At 45.9% G+C, this 25,046-nt stretch overlaps 1 protein-coding gene across 3 annotated transcripts in view; it reads right to left on the reverse strand.

Annotated features, from left to right (window-relative positions):
* Window positions 1–25,046, reverse strand: part of DPP6 (dipeptidyl peptidase like 6) — a 717,188-nt gene that overhangs the window by 491,920 nt on the left and 200,222 nt on the right. Inside the window, exon 1 of one of the 3 annotated variants that reach the window (XM_061587125.1) lies at window positions 4,348–4,808. The exons of the other annotated variants lie outside the window; for them this stretch is intronic. Coding sequence (XP_061443109.1) covers window positions 4,348–4,542 — 195 coding nt within the window. The 5' untranslated portion in view covers window positions 4,543–4,808. Of the gene's footprint in view, window positions 1–4,347; window positions 4,809–25,046 lie in introns of those variants that run through there. 3 annotated transcript variants of the gene reach the window in all.

The raw sequence follows: 25,046 nt of genomic DNA on the forward strand, positions 1-25,046 counted from the left end.
AAGGTTACATCTGCAGTCTTCCTTATTTTCCCCTGCACCTAAGTATAAGAACATACTTATTCTGCAATTCTGTGCCTCATTCACTACCCAACGCTCTCTGAAAGTGGATGGCTCAGGGGAACTGGAATCAAGTTAATCATTTAATTAGAGATTGGGACCTGTCATGGTAATTCAGACCAATGGTCCATCTTCCTCAAAATTTCGTTACACAGACAGTGCCAAGGACTGAATGTTTCAAGTGCAGATGCAGCCACAGGCATTACAGAATTATAACCCTTGGCTGCCACTCACTTTCAGCTTCCAACAGCCAGAGGTTTAAGCAACATCTTAGAGGGGGATGATTTCCAGAGTCGAGATCTCCTAATGAACCCTGGAGGATTTCATTTCTCAAGTAATTTGGATATTGTACATATACAATTCTCACCATAATTCCTACAAATAGGAAGTTCTGCAGACATCTCCCCTCAAAAAAAAAACAGCATTTCTTTTGGTGTCTGTGATAGTAAGAGAATCTAGCCACTTTCTGTAGTGGGTGGTACAGCTTATTTAATGAAGTCATCTGCCACTAGTTGATGCAGAAGTACCTTCCTGCACAGTGGCAACCCTCTGATTGTACCCAGTGTAGTCTGAATTACATAACTTATGGAAGGTTGGAACACAGATGGCACTGGCTCTGTAGATTGAGCAGAACTTGAAATGACCTTGGGCATCTTCTGTGCCATAATTTATTGTTCTCAGTTGTTGAATCTGAAGCATCAGAGATATTTGGAGTGAATTGTTGTTGCTGCTGCTTTAGTTCTTTAACATATCCATGGTCATCCTTATCCTCCAGCCCACAAAAGATGGGATAAGACAATGCAAAGACTAAAGGGTTAAGCCCTGACCTCCACCTAGGGTGGCATAGAAGCTGCCTTTCTGACTGCCCCATAGAGAAGTATCATTACAATAAGATTGTCTCTCCTCTGCCCCTTCCACTGTAAAATCCATACTACATGAATTGGTTCTTGACTGGAAAAAATTCTGAGACAGAGTAAAACAAGGCTAGAGTCCATGTTGTACACTACTGGCCATGCTATGCCTATTCATTATCAGCCGGCCTTAGTCAGGAGTGGGTGACATCCACTAGTTGAATCTTGTATTCATTTGAATGGATTATGCATTCATTTATGTCCTGTACTATACTGAGACATACCTTGTGCTTGCTGTTGTTATATGCCTTCAAGTAGATTACGACTTATGGCAACTGTATGAATCAGTGACCTCCAAGAGCATCTGTCGTGAACCACCCTGTTCAGATCTTGTAAGTTCAGGTCTGTGGCTTCCTTTCTGGAATCAATCCATCTCTTGTTTGGCCTTCCTCTTTTTCTACTCCCTGCTGTTTTCCCCAGCATTATGGTCTTTTCTAGTGAATTATTTCTTCTCATTATGTGTCCAAAGTATAACCTCCGTTTCATCATTTTAGCTTCTAGTGATAGTACTGGTTTAATTTGTTCTAACACCCAATTATTAGTCTTTTTTGCAGTCCATGGTATGAGCAAAGCTCTCCTCCAACACCACATTTCTAATGAGTTGATCTTCCTTTTATCTGCTTTTTTCACTGTCCCACTTTCACATCCATACATAGAGATCGGGAATACCATGGTCTGAATGATCCTGACCTCAGTGTTCAGTGATACAGCTTTGCGTTTGAGGACCTTTTCCAGTTCTCTCATAGTGCTATGTCTCGCAAATATAGCTGTTATAGGATTGGGGATTGGTCTGGATGATGTCTTTGGGTTATCTCCAGTCCTGTAATTTGATATCTGGAAATTTGGGGTCTGCAGTAGAGAAATCTGCTGAACTGGTTAAGCCAGCTTCTTTGTTAAGTTAATGTGTCTGTCAAGTACCCAATCTACATGTATAAAGACTTGGTCAGGAGCAGATGTGTTGCCATAAGAACAAAGGATTGATGATGCTCTTCCAATATTACCGTAGCTTTTCCTCCTCATCCTAGGCCAAGAGGTAGCCTGTGTGTTTTTAGTCTGATCTGGGAGCTGGAAGAGAGAGTCTTGTTCTCTGTCCTGAATCCAAAGCAGCTATTGCTTGCCTTAGGGACTCCCCTAAAAGCCTAATCAGAAAGCAGGATCTGTTGCACAATGTTGTGAGGCTATCTATCTTATGCTCAGGCAGTATGTGTGTGAATGAAACCATACATCCTAAAGACACCAGTCTCAGCTGACCATTCCAAGGAAACCAAATCCTGCGTAAGTGCTGGAACCCCTGGAAGTCTCTCACTGCTTGTTGATTGGGATGCACACAACATAGCTACTGAATGCATATGGCTTATTGGGCTCTGAGCCCAAGAAATCTTATGCTACATACATTTTGTTCCCACAGGTTCCAACTCCAGTTAGCCCCAACCAGCACGGTCAATGGTCAGAGATGATGGATATCATAGCTAAACAGCATCTGGAGGGCACCAGGTTGGGGAAGGATGATCTAAGGTACTACTGGACTCTGTTGCTTATGCTGTAACACAGCTCTGGAGTAAATCACTGTAGAATTAGTCCCCAATTATATTTTTTAAATGAGGCTTGAAGTAGGAAGTGATAGCTACCAGAGGCTACATGTTCTAATATGAAGCTCCAGTTCCTTTATTTATTTATAATATTTATAAGCTGCTCTTCATTGGAGTATTCAGGGCACGGTACAATAAGCAGGAATAACATTATTAATATATAATAAAATTACAATAAAAGCAGTGATATTCCTAACTACAAATTGAGGGACAAAAACTGTATCTACAGAACAGGACTAAAGCAATCTAGCAATTTTAAATGCCCAGGCAAATAAGTGTAGACAGCTAATGGTGGAAAGAGTCTGGTTTTCCAGAAAGACAAAAAGGGGTTAAAAAGCAGAGCTGCTCAAGGACACAGCAGCTGGCACAGAAGCCATAAAACCTTGAAAATGAAACTGCACAGTGTGGGGGTTGTTAAGTTCGTGGAAGGAAGGTGTTTGTTACTGTCTGTTTGAATCTTGTTGAGCTTTGCCAGTAAAAGACTCATCTTAACTAAAAGACTGGACGTTGTCTTTGAATCACTTCGGTGCTCATATACTCGCTACTGTATGCCACGCACATACACGCATCACACACCAACAATAAGAATGTCTTAATCTGGCACCAAAAAGAGTGTAATGACAGTGCCAATCAAACTTCTTTGGAGAGGTCATTCCAAATTCAGGGTGCCACCACAATAAAGGCTCTCTAGTTTGTGTAAACAGCAAATTTCTGCTAGAAAAGACATGCAGAGAAGGGCCTAAAGCCAAAAAGGCCTCAGCCAGGGGTAAGTTCATATGGGAAGATGTGTCGCTTCAGGTAACTGGATTCCAGCCATTTAGGGCCTTAAAGGTAAGTACTAATGCCTTGAATTAAATTTGGGAGCAAATATGCAGCTGGTGTAGTTCTTTCACAATTTGAGTAATGTGAACCCACCAGACTGAATCAGTTAAAATTCTGACATAAAATCTCTTTAGTTGACCTACCAGAGAAGGGCATTACATGACCAACAACAAGGCAGATTCATAGAATTAAGGATACTTTTCATCAATTTTTGGAATAAAAAAATTAATGACAACATAGCACCATACAACTCCTTTTCACCGATATGATCTTTGTTTCTTTATCACTTTATTATTGCGGGAGAACGTATAATAATCTTATTTCTTCATTTTTACTAAGCAAATGAAGCAAACAAAATGCTGTGATGATGAAATAATTACACCACCTAAAGCTGCAAATGCAGAGAATAAAAGGCTGCTTCTGTGTGGGAGTATGTTTTTTTTAAAAAAAAAAATCTGACATCAAAATTCTACACAAATTTAAGTTTCCTGGTCACTTTCAAGGGCAACTCGCCACATGACACATCAGAAATCCAGCCAAAAGGTTACCAGAAGATGATCCACCGTGGCCAGACTATCTCTGTCCAGGAATGCCCCCTGGTAAAAGGTACTCCATGCTCCTTAGGGCACTTGGGCCTCAAGTAACAATGCTTAATCAAGGAGCACCCAGAAGCGATGTACCTGCTCTTTCGAGGGAGTACAACCTCATTCAGGGAAGGCTGAACACAGTTTCCCCAGACCTGGGAACCAGCTATCCACAGAGCCCCGCTTCGCACCCGGGACTTACTGGGTTGCGGGGCGTGTTTGCGGCCTGGGTGAAGCCTGAGCCTCCATGTCTGGGGAGGGCAAGCGCGCCGGACTGAGGTGACGCAGTCACGGCGCGCTTCTAGAGGGGGCGGGGCATACGAGCTTATTTAGGCTCGTCCTATCTGCCCCCTCTCCCTCTTCATAATTGTGGCAACTGAGTACCTGCGCTTCTGGAGTGGCCTGCGGTGCCATTTCAGAGCGGGAGACAGTGACGTCGGCGCCATTTTGAGGAGCTTCGACGACTCGTGGCAGGCGACAGCGGCGGCTCTGCGGCTTGGCGGCTTGATAGATCGCCCCCCCTTTTTTCCTACCTGCGATTGTGGCGATCGGGGAGGTGGCGTTGAACGACGGAGACATCAGCTGTTGGGCGGCCTGACGGCCGCTTTGCGTCTTGACAAATCGCCCCCTCCTCTTCCCTTACAATCTCGCTGGGGAAGTGTTTTTTCCGACGGCTGCTACCAGCTGCTTGGCGGTTTGGCGGCTTGACAGCTCGCCCAGCTGATTGGCGGCTAGCTGCGGCTTGACAGCTCGCCCCCCCCTCTTCCCTTACTGTCTCAGCGGGGGCTGGGGAAGCGTTTTTTTGGGCAGCTGCAATACCAGCCGCTTGGCTTGACAGTTCGCCCCCCCCCTCTCTTCTCACGGCCTCAGCACTAGGGCTTCTGGGAGGGAAAGGGTGGATACAACCCACCCCCTCCACCTATTCTGAGGCTTTAGCCTTCAGGGAGTGGGTGCACGGTAGGAAGCCTCTGTTTACACGTACTCATACATATACCTAATACATAAAATAATAATAATAATAATAATAATAATAATAATATCAATAAATAAAGAAATAATTATTTTGGTGGGAATCTGAGGTCTTTCACCTTCCTCTGACCATGCCCCCCAAAAAGGGTCAAGGTGGGCCTAAAGGAAAAGGAAGGGCCCCTAGAACAAATATGGGGCCTCCCTCTCAGGGGGTATCTGGGGCGGGGGTTGGCGAGCCACCATGGGCGGCTGTCCTGGCCCGTCTCGTAGCTCTGGAGGGAGCTTCCTCTCGCCAATCTCAATCTCAACCTGTCCAGCAAACTGCCATTACGGCAAGCACCCCCCAAGCGAAACGCACCAGGGGGCAGACTAATAAGGCATCCAGTGCAGATCAAACATCATCTGGGGTTAGTCAGTCCAACGTGGCTATGAGATTACTTTCACCAGCTTCTACCCAACCTACGTTTGAATCAATTCTAGCTCGTCTGGATGCCCTTGAGGCGGGTCCCAGCGGATCCATGAGAGAGGCTACCATACAAGAACGGCGCGCTACTACTGAGCAGTCGGCTATGGAGGCGGTGTCGGATGGAAAATCGGGTGAGTACGCAGTGGCTGGCTCCCCAGGGATGGCCCCTGCGTGGGGCTGGCCCCCATGGGGATACCCATATTGGGGGCCTGGCCAGGCTTTACCTTTCTCTCTCCCACATAACACTGAGTCTGACACCCAGGCTGCTCTTCCAACGGCCCAGACAGGTGACACACAGTCACTACCCCCCTCTTCATTAGAGGCCTGTGAGCGTGTCTGGGCATCTTCTCGAGCAGGTGCCGTGGTTGAAACAGCCATCTCCCCTCAGCCCACAGTTTCTTTGGATGTTTCCGTGGTCCCTCAGGGCTCCAGCGACCCACTGGGGCATATTAAAGAGGGTGCCATCCCTTTTAGCGAGACTTCTGCCCCTCTGGGTTTTCATTTACTCCCAGCCACAAAAAAGAAAATCTGGAACGGGGAATACATTGATCTATTTTCCCTGTTATACAGAGAGCCAATTAAGAGAGACAAAGAAAAAAGTGAGGAGAAGGAGGTAGAGCGGCCCAAGAGGCGCCGGATTGAGCGCACTTGGGCTAATTGGCTTCCTGCTTACCTTACATACATAGGAGTTATCATACAAAAACAGCCACAGCGCGGTTTGGTCCTGATTAAGTACCTAGACATTATCTATAGGGCCTACACAGAGTTCATGGGGTTTGCGTGGCTCTCTTATGATGAGGCGTTTCGTATGAGAGTGGCATATGACACCTCCTTGCCATGGGATAGGAAGGAGGCTGAACTGTGGTTACAGTTCATGTCTCATTCACGTTCGGTTGCTGGAGACAGGACTGATAGTGGCCACCTTGTAGCTAGGCAATTGACTCAAGTTCCTTCCCGCGGGGCAGGGGGTTCAACCCCGCCTGCTCTGCTGGGAGTTTAGCTCCCGTGACTTCTGTAGCAGGAACCCTTGCCGGTACAGGCATGAGTGTACACTCTGCGGGGGACAACACACACCCGCTGCCTGCCCCAGGAACCGACCTTACCGAGGTGGCAATAGAGACTTCCAGGGGCAGCATAGGCAGGGACCTCCTGGTGCAACTCAGGGAAAAGGGCCCCAGCCCAATTAAGTTATCAGTTTTACAACACTTATTGAGCATTTACCCTTTAGCTCAAGAAGCTCGTTGCCTCTTAGAGGGTTTTTCAAATGGTTTTCGGATCCCTTATTTAGGGCCCCGGACTGCCTTCCGGTCTAGGAACCTGAGGTCGGTTTTAGGCATGGAGCAGGTGGTTCTGGATAAGATTAACAAAGAAAGGGAAGCGGGCCGAGTTTTGGGCCCCTTCACTTCCCCTCCTGTTCTGTCCCTTAGGGTTTCTCCACTGGGCATTGTGCCTAAAAAGACGCCGGGAGAGTTCCGCCTCATTCACCACCTCTCCTATCCGCATGGGCAGTCAGTTAACGATTTTATTCCACCTCACTTATGTTTGGTACGCTACACCTCTTTTGACTGTGCAGTGACCATGGTGAGGAGGTGTGGTGTGGGTGCCCTCATGGGGAAGTGTGACATAAAGTCCGCATTCCGCCTCCTTCCCGTCCATCCAGGGGACTTTGATCTATTGGGTTTTGCTTTTGCAGATCATTATTACGTGGATCGCGCACTGCCCATGGGCTGTTCTATCTCATGCGCAGTATTCGAGCTTTTTAGCTCTTTCCTGGAGTGGGCGGCAAGGAGGCGGTCTGGATCATGTTCTGTTGTCCACTATTTAGATGATTTTTTATTTGCTGGAAGGGCACACACGGGGGAGTGCAAAGATCTTATGGATCAATTTATGGAGCTGTCTAGGGATCTGGGAGTCCCACTGGCAGTAGAAAAAAAAGAGGGTCCGTCCCCAATTATTACATTCCTGGGGATTGAAATAGATACCTTAGCCCAGGCATGTAGGCTCCCACTGGCTAAATTACAGCTGCTACGTGAAAAGTTATCTCATGTTCGGACTTCCAGGAGCGTAACTCTGCGCACCCTTCAGGAGCTGGCGGGTTCATTGAACTTCGCCTGCAGGGTAGTGGCACCAGGGCGGGCTTTCCTCAGACGAGTATATGACGCCATGTCAGGTTTGTCCCGTCCTCATTACCACATTAGGCTCTCAGGTGCGCTCAAAGACGATCTGTCGGTCTGGGCTAAGTTCTTACAGGACTTCAACGGGATTTCTTTTTGGAGGCGGGACCACCTCCTGGAGGCTGAACTCTAGGTGTACTCCGACGCCTCGGGGGCATTGGGTTTCGGTGTCATCCTTAATGACTCTTGGAGCCATGGCAGCTGGCCACAAACCTGGGTTCAGGAGGGCTGGACTAGAGACTTAACTCTCCTGGAATTTTTTCCCATCGTGGTGGCAGCGCGTCTTTGGCCGGACAGGCTACGTGATTCCACAGTCCAATTCTGGTGTGACAACCTGTCCACTGTGCACGTTATTAACTCCTTGTCATCAAAGAACCCCAGAGTTATGCACCTAGTGCGCACATTTGTTTTACAATGTCTCTACTTTAACATTCTGTTCCTGGCGCGCCACGTACCGGGTATTGATAACAGTATTGCTGATGCTCTGTCACGGAACCAGATGGAGAGGTTTCGCCACCTGGCGCCGTGGGCCAAGGCTCAGCCGGACGTGGTCCCGCCAGATCTGTGGGAGATTGGCAACTTTAGTCGGAGAGAGCAATAAGCCTGTCCATTGCGCCCAGTACTATGGCCAGCTACCAGAGAGCAGGTAGGGAGCTATTGGCTTTCAGGGTAGAAAGGGGTTACGTACAGCAGTGGCCCATCCCGGTGGAACACCTCATAGAGTTTTGCGTGGAGGGCAGGAGGAAGGGCCTCGCCATTAAAACTATTCGAGGTAAGCTCTCTGGCCTATCCTTTTTGGCCAAGTCCCGAGGCTTGCGGGACTTTTCTGATGACTCCCGACTTCCATTCAAGATGGCGACTGAGCTGGAAGCTTGTTTTAGAGCTCCGCATTCAGAGCTCCGCATTTAGCTTTTTAACATCTTCATATTTTAATGTTACCAACTTACCTGTTATCCCAGGACTCTGGATAGATTTTGATGTATCCAACAACCACTGTTATTTTTATTTTTGACGGAGGGCGACAGAGTGTGGTCGAGTGCGAGTTGGTCTGCCGGCGTTGCGGCCTCCGCCTTTGGGACGCCGCGGCTTCGAACAGCTCTGACCCCGCTGCCGTTGTGCTGTGGCCCGGGCTGTTGTGTTGCGCTCGGGCGGCTTGGGTGCTGCCGTTTCGCCGCTTGCTGCTTGCTGCTTGCTGCCGCTTGCTGGTTGCTGCTTGCTGCCGCTTGCTGTTGCCGCGGGGCGTCTTTCGCCGTTGGAGTCATTGCTCCTTCTTCAGATCGCTGGCTCTTGGTCGCTGTGGCGTTGCTGCTTCGGGCTGCTGTCGTTGTGGGTGCCGTTGTTGCCGTTGTTGCCGCTTGTGCTCTGCTCTGCCCTGTCGTCCTTCGTGTGCTCTCCACCTTGCTGCGTTGTTGATCATCGTTGCTGTGGTTGCTTGGTCGTCTCTACCATTATTGTCTTCGCTGTTCTGTATCGGAAACGGAGTGGATCGCCGCTTGTTTTGGGACGCGAACGTCGATTTTTCCTATTTTGGGATATTGCTGCGGTTTTGCTCTTTCTGTCCCATCGCCATCGTGTCATCAGTGTGTTGCTGCTATTACGGCCTCTTTAAGAACGGCCAGTGTTGTTAACATAGTTGCGGCACTGAGATTGCAACATTTTAACTCATTGCTGCCACCTGGATGTAATGAATAGGCTTGAATGTGTTTTATGTTTTGTGAATGATTGAGCTGTTAATGTATGTGAGTCTTTAGTTGGAATTGCGTTGTAGTTTTAACATTGTTTGAGTGTACTGAGTGCATGTTTATTGTATTGTATTATTGATTAAGTGTGCTGATTATTTGGTATGAATGTGATCAGGTGTGTGTGTATTGGTGTTTTTATCTGTTTTAATATGTGCCTGGGAGAGAGTATTATACATCAATCGGGGAGACCTTCGGGGGCCCCAATTAGCATAGTGACGGGTAATGGGAGGTATGGTGTTGTGAGGAGAGCAGGCCAGGTAAGGGGAACCCGTCCCAGACAAGTAGTGTCTGTGACCCGTTCCGGTTCTCCTCACATCCCCAGGACTGCTGGTTGTCCTATCAGTCAGCCTTCGGATCTCCATATGCTGTTGTTAAACGCCAGGTCGGTACAGCATAAGATCTCCCTTGTTCATGATTTAATTGTGGACGAGGCGGCCGACCTGGCGTGCATAACCGAGACCTGGGTGGGTGATATGGGAGGAGTCGCCCTTTCCCAGCTTTATGGTAGAGCCGAAGGTCGGGGAGGTGGGGTTGGTGTGGTCTATAGGAGTTCTTTCTCACTCACCAAGCACCCTGTACAGGTGACGACTGGTTTGGAGTGTCTCCACCTTGCGCTGGGCCAGAGAGACAGGTTGGGAATTTTGTTGGTGTACCGCCCGCCCTGCTGCTCAACAAATTCCCTAACTGAGCTGACAGAGGTAGTCTCGGAGATACTGTTGCAGTCCCCTAGACTGTTGGTACTGGGGGACTTCAACGTTCATGCCGAGACTGCTTTATCTGGGGCGGCTCAGGACTTCATGGCGTCCATGACAACCATGGGGCTGTCTCAGTTTGTTACTGGCCCGACGCATGTGTCGGGACATACTCTTGATTTGATCTTCACCACTGGACAGGGAGATGGTGATCTGGAGGTCGGGGGTTTTTCATCTACCCCATTGTCATGGACAGATCACCGCTTGCTGAGGTTTAGGCTTACGGCGACCCTTTCCCTCTGCAAGGGTGGGGGACCTATTAAATTGGTCCGCCCCCGGAGACTAATGGATCCTGAGGGTTTCCAAAGGGCTCTAGGGGATTTTCCGACTGAGAAGACTGGCGCTCCTGTCGAAGCCCTGGTTGGATTGTGGAATACGGAGATGACCCGGGCGGTTGACATGATCGCTCCCATGCGCCCCCTCCTATGCAGAGCTCATACAGCCCCATGGTATACCTCGGAGCTGAGAGCAATGAAGCAAGAGAGGAGGAGGCTTGAGTGCAGATGGAGGCGGACTCCCGACGAATGCAATTATGCCTTGGTAAGTGCCTGCTCTAAGCGATATACAGCAGCAGTGAGGGCAGCAAAAAAGAGATATTTTGCTGTCAGTATTAAGGCATCACTCTCCCGCCCAGCGGAGCTTTTCAAAACTGTACGAGGGCTTTTACATCTTGGCCCTCGGGATACTATAGACTCATCTGTAGCCTGCTGTGATGAGTTCGCTGGACACTTCCAAAATAAGATCGCTTGCATTCGTCGGGACTTAGATTCCAATATTATAGCAGTTGGATCCAATGAAGCATCCAGATCACGGTCTTGTCCTCTTTTATTGGATGAGTTTCAGTTGGTGCAGCTTGAGGATGTTGACAAGATTCTTGGACTGGTGTGTGCGACCACGTCTGTGCTGGATCCTTGCCCCTCTTGGCTGGTGAAAGCTGGCAGGACCGGAACCGCCGGCTGGGCCAAGGAGGTAATCAATGCCTCTTTGCGAGAGGGAGTGGTCCCTGACTGCCTAAAGGCGGCGATGGTGAGACTGCTCCTGAAAAAACCCTCCTTGGACCCAAATAACTTGAACAATTATAGACCTGTGGCGAATGTTCCGTTCCTGGGCAAGGTTCTGGAACAGGTGGTGGCCGGCCAGCTCCAGGGTCTCTTGGATGACACTGATTATCTCGATCCGTTTCAATCCGGTTTTAGGCCTGGGTTTGGTACCGAAACAGCCTTGGTCGCCCTGTATGATGACCTTTGTCGGGAGAGGGACAGGGGGAGTGTGACCCTGTTGATTCTCCTTGATCTCTCAGCTGCTTTTGATACCATCGACCATGGTATCCTTCTGGGACGGCTCACGGAGTTGGGAGTTGGGGGTATTGCTTGGCAGTGGCTCCGCTCCTACTTGGTGGGTCGTCAACAGAAGGTAGTGCTTGGGGAACACTGCTCGATACCCTGGACTCTCCATTGTGGAGTCCCACAGGGATCGGTACTGTCCCCCATGCTTTTCAACATCTATATGAAGCCGCTGGGTGTGTTCATCAGGAGTTTTGGAGTGCGTTGTCACCAGTACGCTGATGACACGCAACTCTATTTCTCCTTTTCATCTTCCTCAGGTGAGGCTGTTAACATACTAAACCGTTGCCTGGCCACGATAATGGATTGGATGGGAGCGAACAGACTGAAGCTTAATCCAGACAAGACCGAGACGCTGTGAGTGCCTTCTCTGCCCAGATGGTGGATGTTCACCCTGTTCTGGATGGGGTTACACTTCCCTTGAAAGAGCAGGTTCGTAGCTTGGGAGTTCTCCTCGACTCTTCCCTGTCTCTTGAGGCTCAGGTAGCCTCAGTGGCACGGAATGCTTTTTACCATCTTCGATTGGTAGCCCAGCTATGTCCCTATCTGGACAGTGACAACCTCGCCTCAGTCGTTCATGCTCTGGTAACTACTAGATTGGACTACTGCAATGCACTCTACGTTGGGCTGCCCTTGAAGATAGTTCGGAAACAACAGTTAGTCCAGCGGCCAGATTGTTGACGTGGACCAGAAGGTCCGCTCATATAACACCTGTTCTGGCCCATCTGCACTGCCTTCCTATTTGTTTCCGGGCTAAATTCAAAGTGCTGGTTTTGACCTATAAAGCCTTACACGGCATGGGACCGCAATACCTGGTGGAGCGCCTCTCCCAATATGAAACTACCCGTATACTGCGCTCAACATCTAAGGCCCTCCTCCGAGTTCCATCTCATCGAGAAGCCTTTTCAGTTGTGGCTCCCGAACTATGGAATGGTCTCCCTGATGAGGTGCGACTGGCGCCGATGCTGCTATCTTTTCGGCGCCAGGTGAAAACCTTTTTATACTCCCAGGCATTTTAAAGTGTATTACAGTATTTTAGCATTATTTTGTATTTTGACGTTGTTTGGTTCTTGTATTGTTCGTCTGTTTTTGGTTTTTGATTCATTGTACTTATTGTATTTATATATTGTACTTGTTTTTGTTTTATGTACACCGCCCAGAGAGCCTTCGGGCTTAGGGCGGTATATAAATTAAATTAAATAAATTAAATAAATTAAATAAATTCGTAAGATGTTGGAAGGCTGGGCAAGGGAACACCCCGCCACTCCTGATCCTCACTCCCCTATTCACCCAGAACTTTTGCTAGGGCTCTTGGCCCAATTTGAACGTTTATGTTCATCGCCTTTTGAGGCCCTGCTTTTTCATGCGGACGCACTTACACTGTTCTTCGGAGCTTTTCGGATCAGTGAGGTGCTGGCGGGGTCCAGAACTGACCTATCCTCCCATGCCCTTTTACTGTCTGACTTTAGTTGGAGGGAGGGACAGGCTACCCTCCAGCTGCGCTGGTCAAAGACTGATCAACGCAAGAGGGGACGTATAGTGGTTCTTTCCCCCTCACAGCGACACGAAATTTGCCCAGTAGCCGCTTTGGCTAAGTTCTTAACAGTCCGTGGACAGCAGCCTGGATACTTATTTGTACATAAGGATGGCCTCCCCCTTTCTAGATTTCAGTTTTGGGCAGTTACCAGGTTAGCCCTTGGGCATATGGGACTCGATCCCAACACGTTTGGGACACATTCCTTTCGTATTGGTGCGGCGTCTACGGCTGCCTGCTTGGGTTTTTCCCAAGGCCAGTTACAGTCCCTGGGCAGATGGCGTTCCACAGCCTATAGGTCTTATATTCGGCCTTTTCAAGGGGTTCCAAAAACCAGTTTGTGACTTGTTTCTGTCACTGTTATAAGTTTCCATTGTTTGTTTTGACAGGCCACTGGAAGGGAGACAAAAGAGTGCGCATCCTCCTCTGCGGCCATAGTATGGTGTTTTGGGCAGGCCGCAGGGCAGCGAAGTCGTGTTTGGGCACACAGCTTGGGCTTAGCCGGTGGGCTACTGTGCAATGGTTGGGCCGCCATGGTATGCGCTGGGACGGGCTCCTTCCAGCGCTCTTCCAGACGGCAGTAGTGCGGAATGCACCACAGTTTTTGGTCATTCACCTGGGGGGGAATGACCTTGGCATGTTGAAGGGCAGAGCCCTTATTGAACAGGCGACTGCTGACTTCCGGGCCACTATGCAACGTTGGCCGGGGGTACACTTGATTTGGTCCGATATTTTACCCCGTAGACACTGGAATTGTATGGGTGACCCTAGGGGGATAAATAGGACCCGCAAAAAAGTAAATAGGCAGCTCCGTCTCGCTCTATCGGACTCTGGTGGTTTTGTCATTCACCATCCAGAGATAAGGCGCAGTAAGGTTGAGCTATATCGGTCAGATGGCGTCCATATGACCGATGTAGGTAATAATATCCTTTTAGAGGACCTGCAGAGGGGCTTGAAGGACATCTTGTTTGAATGTGGGGTAAAGGGTGACTAAACAGAGGTTTGTCCCCTTTCTGTGGCGAGGAAGTGCGGGAAAGGTTCAAGGTGAAGGGCAGCTAGGTGACACCTTTAGGCACCTTTGGAGGTGATAGGCGGTTCTGGAGGCCTGCAGCTCCGGGTTTTACGGCCCAAGGGCAGGATACGGGTCACCTTTGGGGCCAACAGGTCTCATCCACCCGGAGTTTCAGGGCACCGGGGGGCGGTGACGCAGGTTGGCCTCCCTACGCACAATTGGAGTGTGGTCAGGGCAAGGGGTTGACAGATTGCACCCCTTTGCCCGACAGGGGTTTGGGTCGCCCAAATAGCTGCAAGCAGGCTTTGCCTGACTCACCAGTTGAATCCCGCACTTATGTTCCCCTTTGCAGGTTCATTATCATAATATGAATTTGGTTTAATAAAGTGGCCCATTGTTTAACCCATCATATTGTGTCTGCGTCTTATTTCACCCCTGGGTCGCAATCTCTGTCTTCGCATTTCAGCTTCAGTTTATGGGCCCTCATCCAGCCCATTACTGAGTCAAGACACAGTAAGACTCAGATGACAGAGAGAAATACTGGGTGTCATCAACCTATTGATGTCACTTTGCTCCCTTTGGGGTCTAGAAGTATGCTGATTAAAGTGCCACATAGGCTCAATTTTGACATCATCAGACTCAGCTGGTGGTCCATTAAAGCATGGTTTGGAGGACCAGTAACATCCTCTGGACTCATGGTCTTTCCTTCCTCTTGCATGTCAGTTCTCTCTTCTGTTTCCTGTTCAACATATCCATGGTTTACCAAGCAGGGAAACAAGAATCAGGAAGCAGGCAATGTTTAAGACCTCTGCATAAGACCCTGGAAAGTCATTGCCAGTCATAGTAGACAATAATAGGTGAACAAATTGTCTGACCTAGTATAAAGTAGTTTCCTCTGTTCATATTATTTATTTATTTATTTATTTATTTGATTTATATCCCTCCCTTCCTCCCAGCAGGAGCCCAAATTGTCCAAATTGGTTGAACTATGGTGGCTACAAACCAAGATTGACTATGAACTATGATTTGTAAAATCACTTCAAACCATGGTTTCCAATTCTGGCTTGGAGACAATTTCTGTTTTGCAGTAACCATAGTTTGGTGGAGTTGAATGGCATAACAAACCATGATTAGTGCTAAATAAGAATCAGAGGAGTGAATTGACACATTAGAAGGAAGAAGTGAGCATGTGAGCAGGCACACATTCCCAATTCTCCAAGTGAGAGCTCTGGTGTGCTGGAGCATAGGTTGCAACAAAGTCATTTATTTTATTTATTGTATTCGTATAATGCCCCATAGCCAAAGCTCTCTGGGCGGTTTACAGTAACTAAAACACTAAAAACAAATATACAGATTTAAAACACATCTTTTAAAAACAATTTAAAACACAATTTTAAAAAAATGAAAACAATTTAAAAACACATGCTAAAATCCCTGGGAGAAGAGGAAGTCTTGACCTGGCGCTGAAAAGATAACAGTGATGGCACCATGCGCACCTCGTCATTCCATAGTTTGGGGGTCACCACTGAGAAGGCCCTCTCCTTTTTTCAGTCAGAAACATCAGCCCAATGCTGGAGAAGTGGCACTTCTTCACAGTTTTGTTAACTCTGTTAACTTTGAAGCCTGGGAAAAATGTAAATAAAGTGGATTCTTACTGACTGAATACTCTGGTTAATCAAGATGGCTTCTTGGCAGCTAGGTTACACTGCTGTGTCAGCTCCTATGTTAGATCAGATCAAGTGAGCTTCATCCTGAATGGGAAATCACAGACCCAATGAAGCACCGCATGAATGTGATTCATATTGGCAAAAAGTGCCAGAGACTCCTGGGCAGCCTGTTGCTAGATGCCTGCAAAATGTTCAACAGGTTGGAAAAGCGTTTCCTTGAGACGCTCCTACTTAAAATGAACATGGGGTCACTTTTCCTAAAATGACTACACAGCTCTTTGGGACTCCTCAGAAACAATTACAATGCATGGCTATAACTTGCAAAGTATCAGGCTAGAAAGAAGCATTAATCAGGGGTGTCCATTGTCAGCACTCCTCTTTATATTTTCCATGGAGCCCCCAACTGAAGCCTTGTGAAATAACCTAACAATCCAGGGTGAAAAGAGGGGATTTATTTTTTGTGTGCATGTGCAAAGACATATTCAAGGGCTTGCTACACCTGATGGATATTTCTGGCTTTTTTTCTTTGAACTGCAGATCGCCATTTTGCTTTTGAAAGTCCTCTGTTTCAAAAGTGGTTTACTATGTAGCTTTATTGGAGGGAAGTTGTTTGAGTAACGTAAGCCCAAAGGCAATTTGAGCCCTCAGAACTAAGGCTATAATCCTAGCCTCTTTTACCTAGGAGTAAGTCCTAGGTAATTTAATAGGACTTGTTTCTGAGTAGACACAGTTAGGACTGCAATGAGGCAAGTGGGGTTAGGACTTCAGCCTAAGTCTGCTATTCTTTGTATTATATCCAACCAGTTGATTATAAACCAATGAAAATGAAGTCTTGTCACAAAAAAAGTTAGTCTACATTAAGACAAGAATCAATGTAAGCTCTGCCAAAGATGAAGAGAGAAAGAATGAATTGTAGACATAAATGGTTTGCTAGTGGTTTCATTGGAGTTTTGTCAGTGACTTTTATGGAGAGAAAGAAAGCATTTCTAAGATATGCAAATAGAAGCAAATTCTGAAAGCTAATGTCAAAACAGCAGTAAGTCTGAAGATTGATAAAACTTTGGTTTTGATACTGAGAAAGAGGAAGCTACTGATGCAATACTAAATGTAATTACTCAGAAGTAAGCTTCACTGGGGTCAATAAGTATTTCTTCCTGGTAAGATATGCTTCAGTTCCGATTGCAACTTTGTGCTTGCTTGTTATCATTCTTGTGTAATTAAATTTCAAAGTCAACTTTGCAGGCTTCCAACAACACAAATACTTAGAATCAATATCACTGAATATTTATATCTGACACAAATATATAGAATCATAGAATAGTAGAGTTCGAAGGGGCCTATTAGGCCATCGAGTCCAACCCCCTGCTCAATGCAGGAATCCAAATCAAAGCATTCCTGACAGATGGTTGTCCAGTTGCCTCTTGAATGCCTCCAGTGTCGGAGAGTCCACTACCTTGGTTCCATTGTTGTATGGCTCTAACAGTTAGGAAGTTTTTCCTGATGTCCAGTTGAAATCTGGCTTCCTGCAACTTGAGCCCATTATTCTGTGTCCATGTAATATACTTGTTTGTTTCAGTTAACATCTTTCAAATATGAATAAATATGAGTGAAGATCAAAACCAAATCCCAAATCTTTCCAAGCTCCCAGGAGGAAAGAAAGTGTTTTCATTTTTCTAAACTTCTGTCTATGCCTGCATAGATAGTTTTGTCCATACATTAGTTTTAAAGGACATTGGGCTGAAATCAATTGAATAAAATTAGTAAGATTTAGAATAGATCAATGGGACTTAGGCATATTTATTTATTTAAATATGTAATAAACTGCACTTTCATAGAACAACAAGGCAGTGTACAACATGAAAACCTAATACTACAGTAAGAGTAGTATTGGGTTCCTTCTGGGAGGAAGGGTGTGACATAAATTTAACAAATAATAAATAAAAACATTAAAAGCATATCAATAACACTGGTTGGTAAAAAGAAAAAAACAAGTTCAAAAGGCTCTCTGAACAGTACAGTTTTCAAAATACATCTAAAAGAAAGCAGGGATTACTTCTATTGACTGGACTTTTATTGACAAAGAGATCCACTAGGGCCTGCCACACTAAAGGCTCAGTCCCTGGTAAAGGTCAACCAAACCTCAAGGGCAGGGGAGAACCATCAGAAGTGCCCCATCAAAATATTTCAGTGATTGAGGTGGAACACAAGTTGGGCCCAAATTGTTTGGGACTTTGTAGATTAACACAAGAACCTTGAACCTGGCCCGGCAAGGAATCAGCAACCAGTGCTGCTAATTCAGCAAAAAAGTAACATGTTGCTTCTGAGAGGAGTCTAGTCACTACATTCTGCATGAGTTGAAGCTTCCAGACTAGATACAAGGGCAGCCCCACACAGTACATGTTACTGAAATCAAATCTTGAGATAACAAATGTATCGGCCACTGTGGTCGGCTATCCCGGTCCAGAAATAGTTGCAGTTGGAGTATCAACTGAAGCTGGTAAAAGGTTAAAGGTACTCATAGCCACAGAGGTCATTTGCCCTCTAGTGACAAAGATATATCAAGGGATACCTCCAGGCTATGGACCTGATCCTTCAGAGGATCCCATCCAGAATAGCAAGTGACCTATCTCATGGACAATTGACCACCCACCCACAAATCCTCTGTCTTTCTGGAATTCAGATTCAAGTTTTTTTGACCCTCATCCAGTTCACCAGTCCATGCAGGCACCAGTCCAGAGTTTACACAGCTTCTCCTGACTTGGACATAATGGATAAACAAGAATGAGATATCATCACTATATTGATGGCAACTTGCTGCTAAACTCCTAATGACTGCTCCCAATGGCTTTATGTAGATCAGGGGTATGGAACCTTTTCCAAAGGCCACATTCTCACCTTTCAGGGCCACATACCAGTGGTGGGTGTGGCTAAAGACAAAAATTAGGTAGTGCAATATATGTTGCTCTTGCCTTTGTACAAAAGCCTACATTCAAGCCATGCACAATTCAGAGGTTTCTATATGTACACCTCCAAGCAAGTAAGAGACATTTGAAGAATACATTCCAGCCAGGTAAAAGCATTCAAGGAAGGGGTGCTACAGGGACAGTGAAAGGTGTGACATAAGGGGTGTTGCTTGGGGATAATCCAGAGGGCCAGACAGAGAGCCCTGGAGGGCTGCATATGGCCCCTGAGCCTGAGGTTCCCCACCCCTGTTGGATCTTGAATAGCCCTGGGGACAAAATAGTGTCCTGTGGCACTCTATAGCATAAATACTAGGGGGCTGAAGAAAAGACTCCCAATGCTGCTCTGTGGACATCACCCTACAGGAAGAAACAGAGCCACCATAACACAGTGCCACCACTACCAAGAAGAGTATGGTCAGTCCAGATAGATACCATGGTCAATGGTATCAAAAGTCATGCAGAGATCAGGCAGGAGGAACAGGTTTGCACTCTCTGTCCTTTCCATATAGTATTTTAATCAAAAATCATGCTTGTAATAGCTACACAAGAACAGCTTCTTCTATCATTATGGTTTGCATGGGGCAACTACTCATTGCATTTTTGTCCCATATCTGCCTGCTTGTCACTCTGCCTTCCTTAATGGTTCCCAAATCCATCACCTACTTCATGGCACTTCCTTCTTCGGCTTCCTTCTGTAAGAGCAGTTTTCAGTGCAATTCTCTGCATGGTTTTTTTTTCTGAAATAAGATCCAAATGGGGCTTACATCCTAATATAAGGCTGAGGAACCTTTTCAGCATAACAGCCAGATTCGTACCTGGCCAGCCTTCAGAGAGCCAAATGGGTGGGGCCAGAGGCAAAGGGGGCAGGTCCAAGGAAAGGCAAAAAAACAAAACAAAAACATTAATTTCCTCCGCTTTCTTGCATTGTATCTTATTAAATTCATTCCATTATAACTTTCCATTCTTTTTAGGGCCTAGCAAATGCATTTCGGACTTGAGTATTAAAGCCTGGGTTGCCATCTAACTAATATCAGTAGGGGCGGAGTTGTGGCATGGTACATCTAAACTCAACAGATGGACTGCAAAACTAAACGCAAACCCACCCACCCCCTCTTGTACAAGGCTTGCCAGAATGGCAGTTAGGAAAATAACACACATTAGAATTTCCTCTCAAATTTTCATGATTGTTTTACACACTGACTAACTACAAGCATTGGAAACAGAAAAGAAAGCTTTTTGTGTCCTCTTTTTGGACAATTTATGCCTCCATTTAATTTTGAACTTGGCAATGAAGTGTCACCTTGTTTATTGCATAAAAATTAATATCAGAGGGAACAGATTGAATTCATCAAGATAGCAGCTGGAGGGATCCCAATATGCTTCCTGTTTTCATAGCTGTAACTTAGTAAAGCATTCCATTTTTAAGAGGAAACATCTACTAAATGCATAGCCCAATAACATTAATACGCCTCAGTATCAAGAGTACAACAAACAATGGGGAATGGGAATGGATAAAAACACACACCCGTACATAGAACTGGAGCAACAGGGATGTACTTCCAAATGGCCCACCAGCAACTCCCCATCACCATTTTAAACACTAGTAAGCCTTTCCAGCCATCAGGAAAATAATTTTAAAGTCTTAGCCTTTTGTTTATTAACCCATCTGTCAATACGAGCCCTGCCAAACATGGTACCATTGGTGAAGCAGTCCAAAGATAACCCATTTGAAGAAGGGACATAGCTCAGTGGTAGAGCATCTGACTTGCATGCAGAAGGTTCTAAGTTCAATGCCTGGCATCTCCAGATAGGGCTGTGAGAAACTCCTGCCTAAAATCCTGGAGAGCCACTGCAAGTCAGTGTAGGCATCACTGATCTAGATGTGCCAATGGTCTAACTCAGTATAAGGCAGCTTCCTACATTCCTATATGTGTTCCATTTGACGAAGGCTGTGCAGGCTGTCTGAGTTACTTGTTAAGAGTGTATCTGAAGAAATCACAATGGAAGGGCCAATGTGCTAAAGTTGCCAGGAGAAAAACATTCCCTTGCATTTGCCACTCACCCACCCCACTTTTGATGGGGCAGAATCAAAAGTAAATCAGCTATCCTGGACTTGATTCTAACCAATAGAGATGATTTGGTGGATGAAGTGGCAGTTACGGGAACTCTGGGGGAAAGTGACCACACCATACTTGAATTCTTGATTTTAACAGAAGCGAAAGCTGAGAGCAGCCATACGCGCACCCTGGACTTCAGGAAAGCTGATTTTAATAAACTCAGAACAATTGTAAGCAAGGTTCCATGGCAAGCCACCCTAATGAGAAAAGGAGTCCAAGATGGGTGGGAGTTTCTAAAAAAGGAAATTCTAAAAGCGCAATGGCAAGCAATTCCAAGTAGGAAAATGGGGGGGAAACAACAGAAGAAGCCAATGTGGCTTCACAAAAAGCTTAGAGATGACCTGAAAACAAAAAAGGACACATACAGGAAGTGGAAAGAAGGCCAGGCCACAAAGGAAGAGTACAGGCAGGTATCACGGAATTGCCGGGATGGTGTCAGGAAGGCTAAAGCTGAGAATGAGCTGAGGCTAGCGAGGGATGCTAAAAGCAACAAAAAGCTTTCTTCAGGTATGTCCATAGTAAAAGACAGAGAAAAGAAATGGTGGCACAGCTACTCAATGAGGATGGCAAAATGATAACAGATGACAAAGAAAAGGCAGAAGTGCTCAATTCCTACTTTGGCTAAGTCTTCTCCCAAAATAGGGTCTATGACCCTCTCAGGAAACATGAAGGGGCAGGATTGGAGCTTGAGATTGATAGACAAATGGTCAAGGAATATCTAATCACTTTGAATGAGTTCAAATCTCCAGGGCCCGAAAAAATGCATCCTAGAGTATTGAAGGAACTGGCTGAAGAACTCTCATAATTATCTTTGTGAAATCACGGAGGATTGGTGAAGTGCCGGATGACTGGAAGAGAGCTAATGTTGTCCCTATCTTCAAAAAGGGCAAGAAGGAGGAATCGGGGAACTACAGACCAGTCAGCCTAACATCAATCCCTGGAAAAATTCTGGAGCAGATTATAAAGCAGTCAATCTGTAAGCACCTTGAAAGCAATGCAGTGATTACTAGGAGCCAACATGGATTAATGAAGAACAAATCCTGCCAAACTAATCTCATCTCATTTTTTGATCGGGTAACCTCCCTTGCAGACTGTGGGAATGCTGTGGACATAACATATCTCGACTTTAGCACAGCTTTTGACAAAGTGCCCCATGATATTCTGATTAGCAAGATAGCTAAATGTGGGCTGGATGAAACAACTATCAGATGGATCCAAAGTTGGCTTCAGAATCGTACTCAAAGAGTGCTTATCAATGGTTCCTTCTCAAACTGGGCAGAAGTAACGAGTGGGGTACCACAGGGCTTGGTCCTGGGCCCAGTGCTCTTTAACGTTTTTATTAACGACTTGGATGAGGAGGTACAAAGCATGCTTTTCAAATTTGCAGATGATACAAAGTTGGGGGGAATAGCTAATACCGTGGAAGACAGAAAGAAAATTCAAAGGGACTTTGATGGGCTGGAGCATTGGGCTGAAAACAACAGAATGAAATTCAACAGGGATAAATGCAAAGTTCTACACTTAGGAAAAAGAAACCAAATGCACAGTTATAAGATGGGGGATACTTGGCTCAGCAATATGACGTGTGAGAAGGATCTTGGAATTGTCGTTGATCACAAGCTGAATATGAGCCAACAGTGTGACGTGGCTGCAAAAAAGGCAAATGTTATATTAGGCTGCATTAACAGAAATATAGTTTCCAAATCGTGTGAAGTACTAGTTCCCCTCTATTCAGCACTGGTTAGGCCTCATCTTGAATACTGCGTCCAGTTCTGGTCTCTGCACTTCAAGAAGGATACAGACAAACTGGAACGGGTTCAGAGGAGGGCAACAAATATGAACAGGGGACTGGAAACAAAGCCCTATGAGGAGAGACTGAAAGAACTGGGCCTGTTTAGCCTGGAGAAGAGAAGACTGAGGGGAGATATGATAGCACTCTTCAAGTACATGAAAGGTTGTCACATAGAAGAGGGCTGGGATCTCTTCTCGATCGTCCCAGAGTGCAGGACACGGAATAATGGGCTCAAGTTGCAGGAAGCCAGATTTCGACTGGACATCAGGAAAAACATCCTAACTGTTAGAGCCATACGACAATAGAACCAATGACCTAGAGAGGTAGTGGGCTCTCCGACACTGGAGGCATTCAAGAGGCAGCTGGACAGCCATCTGTCGGGAATGCTTTGATTTGGATTCCTGCATTGAGCAGGGGGTTGGACTCGATGGCCTTATAGGCCCCTTCCAACTCTACTATTCTATGATTCTATGATTCTAAATATCAGAGGATATCTGGAACAGGAGGATGGATCATCCAGTCCTATCACTTGCCCAAAGACTGAATGCCTCTCTCTGAACTGGTAACTGCCACTCATACATTTGAAGGGTACTCTACTGTCACTTTTTTCCCTTAGACAGGAATATCTTTAAAACCTCAGCTGGTGTAGACTACCAACACCTATGCTTCCCAGCAGGCTGGGATAACAGAACATTACAGCAGTGCTTTGTTAGGGTGCCTCAGACTTTAGCTAGGAACTTCATGATCTGAAGCTGGAGCCTATCCTTCTAAGTTACCCTATATGTGTCCTCTGGGCTGAGCTCTCTTCAGTACAGAAGGGCATCAGATGTAAGTACACGACGATTGCTGTGATTGGCAGATTACATGATGTTTGTGGATTGGTCAGGAAAGGTATAGTTAATATAAGTCCTGTCTTTACCTGGTCAACAGACAAAAAGCTTCTGCCAGTTTCACATACCAACTACTGACTGAAAGGACCTTGGTGTTGGAAAACTTGCACTCTGGGTCCAGTTCCAGATACACCAACCCCAGTCCTAGCATGTGGCTTGGCATGCTGCAGGATTTGCCTTGATGCCACATGTCCTTCTTGGAACAGCTAAAGGACCTGCTTCAACCTACAAAACCCTCAAAGGCTTACAGATGGTAAGAACATAAGAAGAGCCCACTGGATCAAGCCAAAGGCCCATCTAGTCCAGCATCCTATTCTCACAATAGCCAACCAGATACCTCTGGGAAGCCCAAAAGCAGGACCTGAGCACAGCAGCACCTCACTCACATGTCATTCCCAGCAACTTACATTCAGAGGTAAATTGCATCCAACAGTGGAGGTAGAACATAACTATTGTGGCTAATAGCCACTGATAGTCTTACCCTCCACGGATTGTCTAATCTGATTTAAAACCACACAAATTGGTGGCTGTTGTGGGACTTAATCCCATAGTTTAACTATGTGCTGTGCAATGAAGTACTTTATTTTGTCTGTCCTGAATCTTCCAACATTCAACTTCACTGGATGCCCATGACTTCTAGCATTATGAGAGGGAGAAACTTTTCTCTATCCACAGCATGCATAATTTTATACACCTCTATCATGTCTCCTCTTACTCATCATTTTTTCTAAACTAAAAAGCCCCAAATGTTATAGTGTTTTCTCACAGGGGAGTTGTTCCATCCCCTTGATAATTTTGGTTCCCTTTTCTGAACACTGGCCTTCTCCACTTGATGTTCTCCAGGTGTTGTTGAACTACAACTTTCATTATCTTTAACTATGGGAGCTGTAATCCAAAACATCTGGAGTGTACCAGGTTGGGGAAGGCTGTTGTATACCTTATATTCTAAAAACCATCTCTTAGATCTGCCAAGAGCACTCTCTTAATTATTCTTTTCCTATGTCAAATCCATACAGAAAGCAAGTTCAAGCAGGAATTCTTAATAGATGTCCCCAAAAGCAATCTAAAGTCCAAGTTTGAGCATTTTCAGAACCATTTCAATGCAGTGCTTTACCTAGGACAGTGGATTTTTTGCACTGCAATTTGAGTTGAACTCTCAAGGTTTCTGGGGAAAAGTCTTTTTTTTGTTTGAGACCAAGAGAGAATTTGGCACAAATAATGACAGAGTAGTAGAATACCTGAAGATGTCATGCAATCTGGATGAAAAAGGCACCAAAAGACTGGTAAGTGTAACATAAATGAATTTCACTCTCAAGTCACTAGCAAAACAAATGCAATTCTTAACAAATGAAACTTTAAATAATGGAATGGAGATATATCTGATTTTTCCCTTTGTATACCCCCTAGTATACACTTGAAAGGGAGCTGAACTGCACCAATCTTAATGCTTCACATACTACATTTTTAAAGTGTGTACCTAGCTACACATCTAAAATTGTGTTTACAAACATGCAGGGTTCAACAATTCAGTTTACCACATTAGCTGTAGTGAGCATGTTGCCACACTCTGGCAAGCATGATAGGTGGCTAGTTTCCCCCTCAAGTTTGAACTTGCAGAAGTGGGCAAAGCTTGTCATGGCAGTTATGAAGCAATCCCTGCTA

Source organism: Rhineura floridana, chromosome 10 (assembly GCF_030035675.1).
Source record: "Rhineura floridana isolate rRhiFlo1 chromosome 10, rRhiFlo1.hap2, whole genome shotgun sequence".
NCBI classification, from domain to species: Eukaryota; Metazoa; Chordata; class Lepidosauria; order Squamata; family Rhineuridae; genus Rhineura; species Rhineura floridana.